General features: G+C 38.2%; 1 protein-coding gene across 1 annotated transcript; it reads right to left on the bottom strand.

Moving 5' to 3' along the window:
• Positions 1-2,468: 2,468 nt before the first annotated feature.
• On the bottom strand, positions 2,469-3,422 carry LOC102968579 (olfactory receptor 1468-like). Its single transcript, XM_007085466.1, has one exon. The coding sequence runs from the start codon at positions 3,420-3,422 to the stop codon at positions 2,469-2,471; it is 954 nt and encodes a 317-aa protein (XP_007085528.1).
• Positions 3,423-14,704: the final 11,282 nt, after the last annotated feature.

Raw genomic sequence — 14,704 nt, 5'->3', positions numbered from 1 at the left:
TGATTATTTAGATATAAAAAATTGGAAACAAAATTAAAAACTATCCAGGGAAGATTATGCACTTAGTTTGCTTTGCAAGTGTCTTCAAGTTCTTGCTTTACTTTATTTATTTTTTGAACTATTTTTTGCTTCACTTTAAAGAAACTGAAGCTAGAAGTCAAAGAAGATGCATTAAGGATAAGGTTTATGCAAGAACGATTGCACAGAACTCAGTCAACCTGCAGTCAAAGAAAAGGTCTTGGCCTTAAATCAAAAGATTAACTAAGGAATATATATTTCATGGAGTAAGTGAAAATAGAGTATCCTGAAAAATAAGGTCTTAGGGTGTGTGTGTGTGTGTGTGTGTGTGTGTGTGTGTGTGTGTGTAATGACTCTGCTTTGACTGAATTTTAAATTAACCAATATCAGATTCTGATTGCATTGGCTAAAAAGTACTCATCATACAGAGCCCTGCTTAAGATTTTATGTTGAAGAAGACAAAGGAGAACAAGGAGGGGAAGGAAAATGAAGAGGAAGAGGAGGAGAATGAGAAGAAGAATCTAATGCTTCTAGTTTTTTTTTTTAATTTCCAAATTTTTGTAGACTGGTCCTTTTGTAAAATAAAAATTTCATGGCAATGTGAAATTGATCTACATTTTAAATATTCATCTCAATTTATAAATTTAGCTCAATCTCTCTGCTGACCAGTAGTAACAAAATAGTGTTGTGATTAGCACAAGTTTGCAAATTACTGACTAGACTATTGCAGTGCTTGTGTAGCCCACAAAATCACAAACCCAGCCCTGAAAGTGTCATTCAACCCAGATGGTATAATGCAATGGGATACATTTTAGCAATACTAGATGCATGAAAACCCTGCAGTCTCCTCTGTGATCAAGTGTTAAGATAATGCACAGATACACCATAAAAGGGACCAGGTATCATGTTTTAGCTTCCATACCCACACAAAAATGCTTATTACCTCAAGCTCTCATATTCTTGTATACCTTTAATACTTGATTTTCTTTCTATTTCTCTGGATTTATTTTGGACTCCTGGCACCTACCCAGTATGGCATTTTCAACAGCCTTCTGTCTCAGAATGATTTAATCTCAAACAGGTCCTGTATGGTCCATGTGGGTAGCTAGTATGCAAAAGTTAGTATACTGTTTCTTGGATGGTATCAGTGGGGCACTAAATCTCAGAGATATTATTAGTTGATTCCTCTAATATTACTCAACAAGTCAGCGCGAGATAAACTAAAACTAAATATTCTCTTTTGAAAGACTTTTTTTTTTTTATAATTTTGCTTACTGAGTACCTACTCTGTTCCAGGAATTATACCAGGCCAGAGCTACAAATATTAATAGAAACTAGTTCCTCCACACCACAAAGAGCTCAGATCATCTTGGATAGCATCAACAAATGTCCTGATCATTATAATTTATTGTCATAAATGATACAATGACAAAATAAAGTGCTGCAGGGGCCTAGAGGAGAAAAGGGAATAATTTTACCTAAAGAGATGGGAGAATTATGAAAGAATTCACACAGAATGTAAGACTTGAGGTGGAGTCTTTTAAAAAGTGTCAAATGTCTATAGGAAGAAAGTGGAACTGATAATCCAGAGAAGATGTAACATGTACAAAGACAAGAGTCATGCAAACCCATAGACTGCTCAAAGAATGATAAGGTGTTCAATGTAGCTGGAATGTAGGGTGTTCTGAAAGTGGTGGGGTAGGGGTTAATGAATGATGGTTCAAACTCCTGAAAATATAAGTATATCCAGGTGGTAAAAGTTCTTAAATGCTTAAAAGACGTTTATCTTTGGTGGGGAGCATCTGTAGGGTTCAGAGCAGGACAAGTGACATGATTGTGTTCCTCTTAGCTTGCTTTTCTTCTGCTGGCACATCTTTTTTCTTGCCTAGTACATAAGAATGATATGGTATTTACCTCAAAGAGTTATTGTGAGAATCAAGTTATTTGGGAGTTGTGAACTTTAATATGGTATTGTCTATAAGATATTGGGCTATTACCAATTCTTCCCTCCCTCTCTTCCTTCCTTTCTCCCTTCCTTCCTTCCTTCCTTCCTTCCTTCCTTCCTTCCTTCCTTCCTTCCTTCCCTCCTTCCCTCCTTCCCTCCTTCCCTCCTTCATCCCTTCCTATCAATGATCTAACATATAGAGTTTGGTAGAGATGAGAGGGAAACACAAACCAAAAATTAGAGAACAAATAGTAAGTACTGACTATACAGCCATGAGCTTATTCAGGGAGAGCTCTATGTAACTGGTAAAAAATTGTGGAATAAAGGCATATTTTTGTTCTGTTTAATTATTGTTGTTTTTGATGGAGAGATGAACCTGATCTAGAATCTTGGACCTGGATTGGGGGCAGGAAATGAATGAGCAACTACCATAGTAGCACAATAGCCTGAGGCTTTGGACCCTCTGTGTGCTAATCCAAGTCTAGAAAGTTGATGGAGGTGTCTCTTATGGCAGGGCTAACCACCTCCAGAAAAAGGTTTTCTTGCTGAATAGTCTCCTCAGTGCTCCTTTCATGTCCTTGTTCCTCAGACTATAAATGAAGGGGTTCATCATGGGAGTTACAATTGTATATATGATGGCAGCTACCTTATCCCTTTCTGCTGAGTAGGCAGAAGAGGGGAGAAAGTATACCCCAACAATGGATCCATAGAAGAGGGCCACAGCTGAGAGATGGGAGCCACAAGTGGAGAATGTTCTCCACTTCCCTTTGGCTGAAGTAACACCAAGTACAGTGCAACAAATAATGGCATAGGAGACAATAATGAAGGTGAAGGGGATAAAGATAACTGCTCCCCCAGCAACTAAGACTGTCAAGTCGTTGATTTGAGTGTCTGAGCAAGCAAGCCTTAAAATGGGTTCCAGGTCACAGAAAAAGTGTGGGATTTTTCTCTGATCACAGATAGTCAAGAGACTCAGCAGACTGAGATGCAGTATTGAGACAAGATTGGAGATGACCCATGGAGTCACTACCAACAGGGCACAACGCTTGGGGTTCAGTAATGCAGCATAGTGTAATGGGTGACAGATGGCAACGTACCGGTCATATGCCATGGCTGCCAAAAGGAAATTGTCCAGGTCCACCAGCAACATAAAAAAGTACATTTGTGTGAGGCATCCTGCAAAGGAGATGGTTGGGCTTTGGCTTGGGATGTCTGCCAACATTTTGGGGATTGTGGTGGTTGTGAAGCAGATGTCATTGAAGGATAGATTGGCAAGGAAGAAGTACATGGGGCTATGAAGGTGAGCATCATTGATAATAGCCAGGATGATAAGTAAGTTTCCTACCATGGTGACCAGATACATGCACAGAAACAGCATAAAGATGAGCTTCTGCTGTTCAGACCCCACAGTGAGTCCCAGGAGGAAGAATTTGGAGATACTTTGGTTTCCTTGGTGCATGGTTCTGCTGTGTCTAAAAAGGGAAAAATTCAGCCTCATTGTAAAATAGTAACATCACACAAGAACTGGTCAGAGACATTACATTAGATTATAGAATGGAATCAAGTCCTTGGAACCAGACAGTCCTGGGTCATATTCTCTTCCTATCAAAATACAAGCTCAACAAGGGCATGAATTTTATCTACTATGTTCAGTGCTGTAGACCAGTACTAAAGACGATGCTTGCTTGGCACATGATAGGTGCCCAACAAATATTGGTTGGGTTTATATAAGAATGAGTGAATAAATGAAAAGATTAATATTCTGAATTTATTACTAAATATTTTCATGACTTTGTTATTTGTGCTTTTATAACCCAATTTCATCAATTTTAAAATGTGGAGAATACTCACTTTACAAGGTTTTTGTGAGAATTGCAAGGGTACAAATACAAGGATGCAAAATGCCCACACCTATATTTTAGCTATTGCTGCACAAATTGTAGCTGGTATCATTCACTAATTTGGAAAAATCATAGGCAAAAAGAAATATTCAGAGAACATCTAACCCAGCTTCTGTCTTTGGGCAGTTGAGTGTTCAAAACACATAGGATGCTTTAGGTGATCATGTTTTAGTGTTCCCAAGACAGAGATGCTGCAATCCCTTTCCAGGACCTGATCCAAAATTTTATCCTTTAAGCAATTAGCTCTTCCTCACATCTTCCTGAAATCTCAGTTTTTACATTTCAAAAAGGGGAAATTAATCATCTGAATTAAATGCTGCCGAAGTCATGTAGGGATGTCCACTGAGTTAAGCAACACAGAGGTAATGTTTAATGTTCTTAACAAGACAATTTATAGTGGAGTTGACTGAGCATAAACCAAAATGAAGATTTAAGGATAACACTTTAAGATCTAGTGTTTATTTAGGGCTTAGTATGTTGCCCACATGCTGCTAAGTGCTTTTTGTGGATCATCTTATTAAATATTCACTACGACTCTATGAGTTAAGTAGGACTACTAAGATGTTCCATTTACAGATGAAGAAATCAAGGATTAAAAAGGTTAAATAACTTGATGAAATGATACATAGCTAGTGTAGTGGTCAGGATGCTGAGCTCAGTTGGTCTGACTTCAGAGCCCTCTTGTTTAACCACTATGCTATTTTGCCACTATACTGCTTATGTCTTCATGTTTGTGAAGAGCAAAACCTATGTTCTAGGCACAAAAGAGCTTGCTGAGCCAAAGTCAAAAGCTAGTAAGCAATGGAGCTGGACTTTGAGTCTTGATGTCAAAGTGTTTTTGCTATATGTGTGTAAGTTTAAATGAGAGCAAATGGGTTTACGAATGGGAAGGTTTGTCTTTGCATATTCCAATTTGCACCTTATCTAAGCTGCCATGAGATCCATTTTACATATTTGGTACTTACTTAAAGATCTTCCATGTATTCATACCATCTTCCCAGTCCAACACAACTGGACTGCCATTATATAAATTCACATACTTCTGCTGGTTTGCTGTTTAACGTACTCTCTGAAAAAAAAAAGGGGGGGGGGTAGGCAGCACTAATGAATAGTTGGAGGAAAACTGTGTGAGGAATGCTGCATTTACTTAACCACACAATTTTTCCCAAGTACTATAGCAGTACTCATTTGCATACTAACAAATAAATATGCTAATTATAAGTCAGGCAGGATCAGGTCTGGTGGGACCTCTGCTAGGCAACATTTAGCCATTTCATATGTACAGAATGCACTGAAAATAATAAAGTGGCATATTATTATGTACATGTAATTTAGGCTTTTCACTAATGCAAATTCTATTAGCAAAGTTTGACAGTCCACATTTCTGTTGACCTTCTAGGCACCACATAAGCTAGTTCCATTTAACTGCTTGTTCTCTATTCTCAAGCTGGCACCATATCTTACAACCAAACACATAAGTATCTTCAGTCTTTCAAACTTTCTTGCAAGTTGCTAATTTTTAAAACTTTTTTTTAAAAGTTTACTTATTTTATTTTGAGAGACAGAGTGAGAGAGAGGGCACAAGCAGGGAAGGGCAGAGAGAGAGAGGGAGGGAGGGAGAGAGAATCCCAAGCAGGCTCTGTGCTGCCAGTGCAGAGCCCAACGTCTCAAACTCATGAACCCATGAGATCATGACCTGAGCCAAAATGAAGAGTCACATGCTTAACTGACTGAGCCACCCGTGTGCCCTGCAAGTCACTAATTTGGCACAATTTTCTTGCAGTAAATGTGGGGAGCAAACGTTTATGTATTTAGGTTGAGGTCCCCTTCCTATGGAACTTACCCAGATGTTTTATGGCTATTTCCAAAGCTATTCCAGAAATAAACAGTTCCAGTACTTCCACATAAAAAAAAAAATCAGTGATTTTTGCAGACACGAATGTGAACCTTTCCTCCTAAAACAGAATAAAGAGAAGAGGGCTGGAGTAGAATTGAAACCTCAACTGGTAGTGGTGTTTCTGCTGCTGTATTTAGAAAAGCATCACCCTAAGGCTTGGGCAATCCTCTAGGCTCCTGATTAGAGACTACTCTCAAGTCTATCCTCTATGGACCAAGTCCTCCCTACTGTGATATATTGGTATTCACGGACTTCTTGGGATTTTTGTATATAATATATAAATTGTATATTGTTATATTTACATATAAATATCAAATATAATATATAAAATAAATATATGTAATATATATACATACATAAACATGTATGTAATGTGTATATATGTATGTATATATTATGTGTGTGTGTGTGTGTATATATATACGCCTATATATATACACCTATATATATACACCTATATATACATGCAAACCTTATGCCCCTGTTGTATCTTTACTCTAGTTAGAAGATGAAAATATCAACTACTTTTGAAGAAAAACTTCATCTTCCCTCATACCTAAGAGTTGCCTTTTACTTCTCCATGTGATCCAATAACAAACTGACTCAGGTGATATTTGGAGCGGATTACTAATGAAAGCAACACTAGAGTGCTTATTATTTGTCAGGCACTGTTCTAAGCCCCTCATGTATATTTACTCAATTTTTATAATAAAATTGATGGAGGTGAAAATATGACCCCTTTTTTCACAGATGAGGAACCTGAAAAAAAAATTAAGCGGTTTGCACAAGGTCATACAACTAGTTGATGTTAGAGCCAAGGTTCTTACCAGAAACTCTTGTTCTTGCTCCCGTTTTATTACCTACTGCATTACACTCTCCCCAGTAATCATGGGGGAGCTCTAGAAAAAGAAAGGTTTCTGGGAAATTGGCTAAAAATTATCTTCTTAAAGTTGTCTCCTGTCATTCTCCCTCTCTGGAATCCCAGCAGAATTTGTCACTGCCTATTCAACTCTACTCCTATGTGCATTTCAGCTACCCTCTTTTCTTAATGTTATCATGGGAGGGATATCCTTCCTTTTATTAAAAACCAATCCCTTCATCTGTATTCTGGATCCCTTCCCCTTTTACCTTCCCAGGAGACTTATGCCATCAGTTGACTTCTTTCCTATATCTTCAACCAGTTCTTCTCTACTGGATTCTTCTCTCAGGTTTTAAACACATTATAGTCTCCAATATTCAAACAAGTGAACACTCCACCCCACCCCGGATCCCTTAGCCTTCTCAGTTGCTGAACCATCTTGTTCCTGCCATTAAACACAAATTTCTTGAATTGTCTACATTTCTGTCTCCATTTCTTCACCTCAACCCACTCCAATCTGTCTTCTGCCCGACACAACTCCACTGAAATAGCTCTTGATAAAGTCACAATGACACCCATGCTGCTAAATTCACCCTTCTTGGCAACCCAACGCCATTCACCTCAGATAAACGCCTTCTTTCTTGATATACCCTCTTTCCTTGGATTTTGAGAACTTCACTCCCCTGGTTTTCCTTTTATCTTTCTGACCGTTCTTTCTCCATCTCCTTTTGTGGCTTCTCTATATATCATTGAAATGTTTGTTGTAATGGGGGCTCCTGGGTGGCTCAGTCGGTTAAGCAGCTGACTTCAGCTCAAGCCATGATCTTGAGGGTTTGTGAGTTGGAGCCCCACATGGAGCTGGCTGCTGTCAGAGTGGAACCTGCCTTGGGTCCTCCATCCCCTTCTCTCTCTGCCCCTCCCCCTCTCGCTCTCTCAAAACTAAATAGTTAAAAAAAATGTTTGCTGTGATATCACAGGGTTTTTTGTTGCTCATTCTACTACCCCTAAAATAAAATTATCCACTTTCATGACCTCCATTACTATTGTTATGCTGATGATTCTGTTTCTTATCTTTAATTTAACTCTCTCTTCTGAGTTCCACAACCATGCACCTATTTGTTATATTCATTTGTACATCTCCTGAGCATCTTAAATTCAGGATTTTCAAAACCAAACTCATTGTCTACCCACCCCACTGCCTGAAACCAATTTTGACCCTCCTCTATTTTTCCTTACCTCAGTAAAATATAGCATTATTAATTTTTGTCATTTTGAAGGCTCCCATCTTTTTTTTTCTTAAGATCCCATTATTTAAGTCCTATAGATTCCCCATCTTAAATATCTTTCAAGTGTATACACTTCTCTTCATCATCCTATTCTGGGCCATTAACATGTCTCTGTATCTAATTTCTTCCTTACAAACAGTTCCAGGTTAATAATTTTTAGTGACTTCCTATTCCTCTTACTTTAAGGTCCAGAATTATTATTTTTTTCTTCTCAGAGGCCCACTTTATTCAGTTCCGTACATATGGGACATTGGCACAAGCCCAACCCATCTTAGCATGTATCACTCTGTGGAGAATAAAACATAAGGTCCAGAATTATTAATGTAGCCTACAATACCTGGCCTTCTCCTGAATTCCCATGTTGTGCTCTCCTTCTTTCAGTTCCTTGAAACTCCCACGTTCTTTCTTGCCTCATTGTTTTCTCATATGCTCATGTTCTCTTTCTAGAAGACAATACCCTCTACGTGTAGCTTGCTCATATTCCTACTTCAGATCTCAATTTAAATGCTTTTTATTCAGGTTAGACCTTCTCTGACCTCTCAAGTCTATGTCAGCTCCTTGCAGTGACATCCTATAGCCATCTACACTTCTCCTATAAAAAGTCTTTATTGGAACTACTTATCTTTCCTATTATCCTATAAATTCCATGACGACCTCCCTATCTTCTTCTATATTCCCGATGCTTAGCAAAGTCCCTGACAAGTCATTGGTACTCAAAAATTTGTGAATGATTGAATTAATAGGAGAATAGAAGTTATATGGAACAATTAATTTGGGTTTTCAGTAGGGGTCATGGAAGACTTTAAAGAGAAAATGACTTTTTAAATGAGTCTTGAAGAATAAAACGGGGGTGGAGGCATTCTAGCAATTTGAAACACTATTGTAAAGATATAGAGGAAAAAAGTGTGAGGTCTCAAAGTACATGATGTGTACACTAACTTAGACTTGTCTGGTGTGGCTGTAGTACGGGAGAGAGTGGTAGAAGGTAGTAGTTTGGGTATAATTATGAAGATCTTTGTGTGTACCACCTGATTAATGACATTTACAGGATCTAGGAGAAATAGCAAGCATAATTTTGTGTTGTGGAAAATCCAGAGTTCAGAGCAGACTAACAATTACCAGGGAAGAACTAACATCAGAAATACTAGGCAAAATGGATATAAATAAATACTCCTTTCCTTTGTGGTTCTACTTCTCTGTTTGGAGGCTCCCTAGAGACCTGTATCCTTATTTCTAGTGACCAGAGAGTATGAGTGGAGCCTGCCTGACTTTCCAAGGCATTAGAGAAATGGCTGAGTATACTGAGGAATGAGGAGTTGTGTCATCCTCGTGCAGGTGGAATCCCCAGGCCAGTAGAAAAATGGTGTCTCTTCATGCCCTCTCTGTGATCCTTTTTCAGTTTGGTAAATCACATGGTAATTTTCATTGGGTTTAACATTCTTTCAAGAGCCTTGGACTTTCCTAGAGGAGACTCGTAAGTCTTTAGGCAATTGGTATTCAGTATTGTAATGTCTGATTTTTTTTAAGGGGCATATTTGGCAACGGAACAATAATACTGACACTGACCTTTTCGTTGAGTGGCTGCCTTGGCAAACTTCATAGCAAATGCATTTAGGAGTTGCTCATTCATGGGGGCTGTTCAGAGTCACGGGAAGAGAAGTGTCTTGGGAATTGACAACAGCAGCAAAGCAGTACAGAAAAGAGCAGAGAGGTTCAGACATGATGAATGGGGTCATTTTTGCTTTGAAAAGATTGACGCTTCCTCATCTGGAGGATGAATCCATATGCTCTTAAATTCTTGGTTAAATATTTGTTTGTTTGTTTTGACACAGAGGATCATAAACATGACCATTGTTTTAGTCTCATCTTTATCAACTACTTGAGTGACCTTTGGCAACTCCTCTATCTGGGTAGTAGTTTTATCCCCTGTAAAATGAGGCGGTTAGACTAAATTCCCACTCTAACATTTGACAATTCTATGATTTCTAATTGGATATATTTATACATATTGTGGTAGAAATGCAATTGTATATGACTAGAAGGTGGGTAGTACAAATAGTGTAATTTCTTCTCAACGAACACAATGGGTTTTGTGTATGAGTTTTGATGTATAATTCATGAAGTTTCCAAGTTTCCCGCTTAGAGTTCATGACAATAAAATTGCATTCTGCCTAATCATTTCACCTATGTTGTGTGTGTGGGTAGGGGGTTTATTACTGAAGAGTGCGTTAGCTAAGAAGGGTCATCTGGAGGTAGTGGTAGAAGTAGGCTTCTTTTTGAGATGAGGAAACAGAAGAAAGGGAAGAAAAAGTTTAAGCATAGCTTTATGTAGTCTGCTTAAAAGTTTTTAAAAAACAATAGGAACAGTTATCAGCTTGTCAACTAAATTGAAGCCAGTCTCTCCTTATACCCTCCTTGGAAACTTCTTCAAGATGAACAACCAGACTATCCATTTATTCATTGTTTCACCAATTGGAAAAGGAAGCAGTATGAAAGCTCTTCTTCAGGATTAACGAAAAGGAAATGAAGTGAGAACAGCAACCCATAGGTCACTTCTCTCTCATCCTGTTGGCAAAGAATGCCCAAGAATCCAGTAACCCCCTCCTTTGCCTTCTTCTCTTCCACCCTGACAAACGTCTCTAACAGCAAGGGGAAAAAAAAGAAAATAGGGTGTTCCTGCTCTATCCAATTATCAGCTCTATCAAGACTTTGTTGGCAATTACATAAGGGAGACTTTGGTACAAAGGAGGACTATGGAAGGCAGGTCAGGAGGGAGGTATGTGGGCATCAAAGTTGAACCACTTAGCTCCTTTTGTTGCAGAGAATCATAGCAGATGGTGTCACACTTTACTATTCAGCTTGCTATATTTGGTGCATGAGCCATATTTTGCCAATCCTTAGCTCTCATGATTCCTCATAATATTAGATTGTTGTGTCTGTGAAAAGAAATGTAAGAGAGTAACATTTAGAACACATAAAGCACAGGTATTCAAAACCACACTCAGAAACAGGTATAGGGAGCCCACAAGTCAGTTAGGGAGAGCACACTTGCACAATGACAACTCTGAATCCCAAAGTAGTGTTTTCAAAGCAACACCTTAAAGATGGCAAACAATAGAATGCAAAGTGGATTAATTGAGTACTCATCAAAGTAGTCAATTTTATCATCAAAGTGTTTTTATCATCAAAGGCTCCTTGGAGAACATAAGTTTTGGGAAGGTGACACCCTCAACTGCTTCATAATCATTAGATCTGTGGGGCTGTTTTCTGGTCAATGCTTCAATCTCAGTAGTAATCTTGATATATTCAACGGTGGTATGGAATTACTGGTCTATGTTAGGTAATATTTATTGGCATGTGGGTCTTAGAGAGCACACTGTCCTTGAATACAGCTGGCAGGGGAACAAGGTGCTCGGAAGCTTCTAATTGGCCTGGGAAAGAATGAAATTTGCCACCTGAAGCGCCAAGGGAACAAGTACATAGTGTACTTATTCCTTAATGAGATTCAAGGTTGAAGGAAGACGGGGACCTCCCTGATTTTCATTTAGTTGGATAGAATGTCCAAGAAGATGGAATTGAACAGTGAAGCACAGACTAAGGGTCACAGTGACCCAGCATTTTAGCAGCCCTTAAATATCTATTGAATTCTCCCAAAACCAACCTGAGGCATGGGTCTCTTAAAACAAAGCTAAGTCTGTAGAGGGAAAAGAGTTTTGCTGGGACACAAGAGCTCTGTGTCTCAAATTCGGCTTGAAATCTTCTCTTTAGAGTGACTTTTAACATATCACTTCCCTAATATAGATATTGGATTTATTATCTATTAAAAACAAAGGAATTCCTTTTCTGGCAATGTAACTTGATCCCATCAGATGACTTTATAGTACAATAATCTTTATATTTGTCACATGGTGGTTTGGAAGGGTGTTAGGATGGAGAGCGGAGTGCTTTAGTGAGCTTCACAGGTAGATAAATCTGGAAGGGAATATGATTGTAGACTCTATTCACTCAACTGTATCATCTAGTGGGACTGCCTGATGCTTTGCCTCTTTTGTCTGCAAGTTTCCTTATGGCTACGGACTGAATTGTGCCCCCCCACACACACCTGCAAATTCTTGTGTTGGAGCCCTAACTCCCAATGTGATGGTATTTGGAGATGTGACCTTCGGGAGATAATTAAATTTGGATAATTAGGGTGGGAACCTCATGATAGGATTAGTACCCTCATAAGAAGAGATGCCACAGGGTGCTCTCTCTCTCTCTGCCATGTGAGAACACAACAAGAAAGTGGTTGTTTGCAAGTCAGGAAGAGTGGTCTCACTAGAAATCAACCATGCTGGCACCTTGATCTTGCACTTCCAGTGTCTAGAACTATGAGAAAATAAATTTCTGTTATTTAATTTACCCAATGGCATTTTGTTATGGCAGCCTGAGCAGACTAAGAATATTACTATCTCCTAAGTAGGACTTGTCATGTGATCTGTAAAGAGAGAAAATCTAATATGACCAATTTGAGTTTATGTTCTTGAGAATCCATTAGAGCCCAGCTCTTCCGAGGTAGGGCAATACAAGTTATTTGTTGCATCATTATAGTGAGAAACGGCTTGATTACCCTCCTTTGTATCAAAACAACCCTCCCTTTATTGCACATACACACTTCATTTCATGGCATTTGTATATTTCTTCCTCAATAGTGTGCTTTTTCTCCAAGTTCGCTGCTCCTCAAGTCATGGACTCAAAGAAGCTGGAGGACATTAGAGCAGAGTTCAAAACTATTGGTTTCTCTTCAGGTGTGACCTTGATGAACCTGTTTATTATTTTTTCCCTCGTCCATGGATTACCTTTTGGATTCCCTAATACATGGCCACTATATGACCAAGTGTATCTACTAGTATATTCTGTTACTGTGTTAAGGACTATCAACTCTTGGTGGTTAATCCATTAATAAATTCAGGCAGTATTTATTGAGCACCTATGACATGCATCTGCTCTAGATGCTGAAATACAATGATAAATAAAAAAGACAGAAGTATTTTTTGCCCATATAGAGCTTACATTCTAGTAGGGGAAGACAGATAATAAGTATATAAAGAAATGAATTTTAAAACCTAATTTTAACTGGTAATAGCTGCTATGAATAAAATGGAGTAGAAAACTGTTGGGTCAGTGGCCACTTTAGATAAGTTGACCAGGAAATTTTTCTCTGACAAAGTGACAAATGAGTTGAGATCTAAGTGATGAGAGATGAGAAAGACCTAGAGAATTGCAGGTAGAGACTAGTGCAAAAGACCTAAGTTGGAAATGTACTGTGCATATATATAGGCCGTAAAAATAATCAGTGTGGATGAAAGTAGTGAGAGAGACAGATGATGATGTCAAAAGGTATTTATGGGCCATATTATGGGGAAGCTAGAATGCTATGGTGAAAAGTTTGAATTTAATTTTGGATGCAGTGGAAAGCCATTGAGGGGATTAAGGAGAGAATAGAGAGGGTCTGATTTATACTTTACAAAGATGCTTCTGGGTGCTATCCAGAGAATGGGCTATAGGGAGCCAGAGGAAAGGCAGAAATCCCAATTATAGAAAATTGTAGTACTCTAAGAGAAAGATAATAGTGGATTGAGCTAAGATGGTACATTGGAGGTAGGGAGAAGATTTTGGATACTGGATGTCCTTTTAAAGTAGAGCAGACAGTGTTTGATGGATTGGATATAGTGGTTTATGCAGTGCCATGATTGTGCCCATCTCTGTGGCCCTCACTCCTCTTTGCTTTCCTACTCACCTCCCATCATTCAGGTATAATCTCTTGACCTCTGATGTTCTTATGTTTCAGTGTGGAATGCCTTAGTGTGGATCTACTTTCATCAGTTTTGCTGGGAACTCAATTGTCCCTTTTAATCTGGAAATTATTTATTCAGTGTTGAGAATTTTTCTCAAATGATTTCTTTGATAATCTCTACATTATGTTCTCTGTTCTTTTTCAGGAAAATCTATAATTGCTATGTTGGACCTCCTGGTTTGATCTTCTAAATTGGTTTTTTTCTTATTTTTCATCTCTGTTTCTTTGGTCTAGTTTTTGTGAGAATTCCTCAACTTCATTTTCCACTACTTCTATTGAAGTTTTATTTTTACCATCTCTTAAAATATCCAAGAGCTCTTTTATTTAATATTTATTTTTCATAGTATACTATTCTTGTTTAATGACTACATATCTTCTTTTTTATTTCCCACAGTAATGATTTTGAAAGTTCTCATCTCCCTGAGATAAGTTTCACCCAAGTTGTTTGTTTTTTTTAACTTGTTTGTTTTGAACTCTTCCTTTTATGATAGCCTTTTAAAAAAATTATATGTCTTGGAGTCCTTGACTGGTTATATTTGAGTGGGAAACAAAAAAAGGTGATTAAAAGTTTTTGTCATGGTGGGCCCTACTATATAGGATGATTTGGCTGGATCCCTCTGTTGGTGAACTCCTGATTATTTTTAGAAAATTTTTTATAAGGCTGATCAGATTCTCTCAGAAAATAATCTTCTGAACTTCTACCTGGGGATACAAGCCTTAGCTGCAGGTTTGTAGGAACCAAATAGGAGAAGAGGGCTGGTAGTCTCAACATGCTATAGATAGCCAGATATTCACCTAATTGCACACTCAGTTCTATCTGAGACACTCAGTCCAAACACCTTGTATTTTAATTATCACATTAGGTCTCTAGTTTTCTGTTAGAGGGAAGTATGTAGGGGAATTACCCCACTGTGGAAAATAAAGGAGGGGATTTAGAGGTGTAATTGCTTCATAAACCATCT

Source organism: Panthera tigris, chromosome X, assembly GCF_018350195.1.
Source record: "Panthera tigris isolate Pti1 chromosome X, P.tigris_Pti1_mat1.1, whole genome shotgun sequence".
NCBI lineage: Eukaryota > Metazoa > Chordata > Mammalia > Carnivora > Felidae > Panthera > Panthera tigris.
Note: the sequence above shows the minus strand (reverse complement) of the source record. Positions and strands in the feature narration are given on the sequence as shown.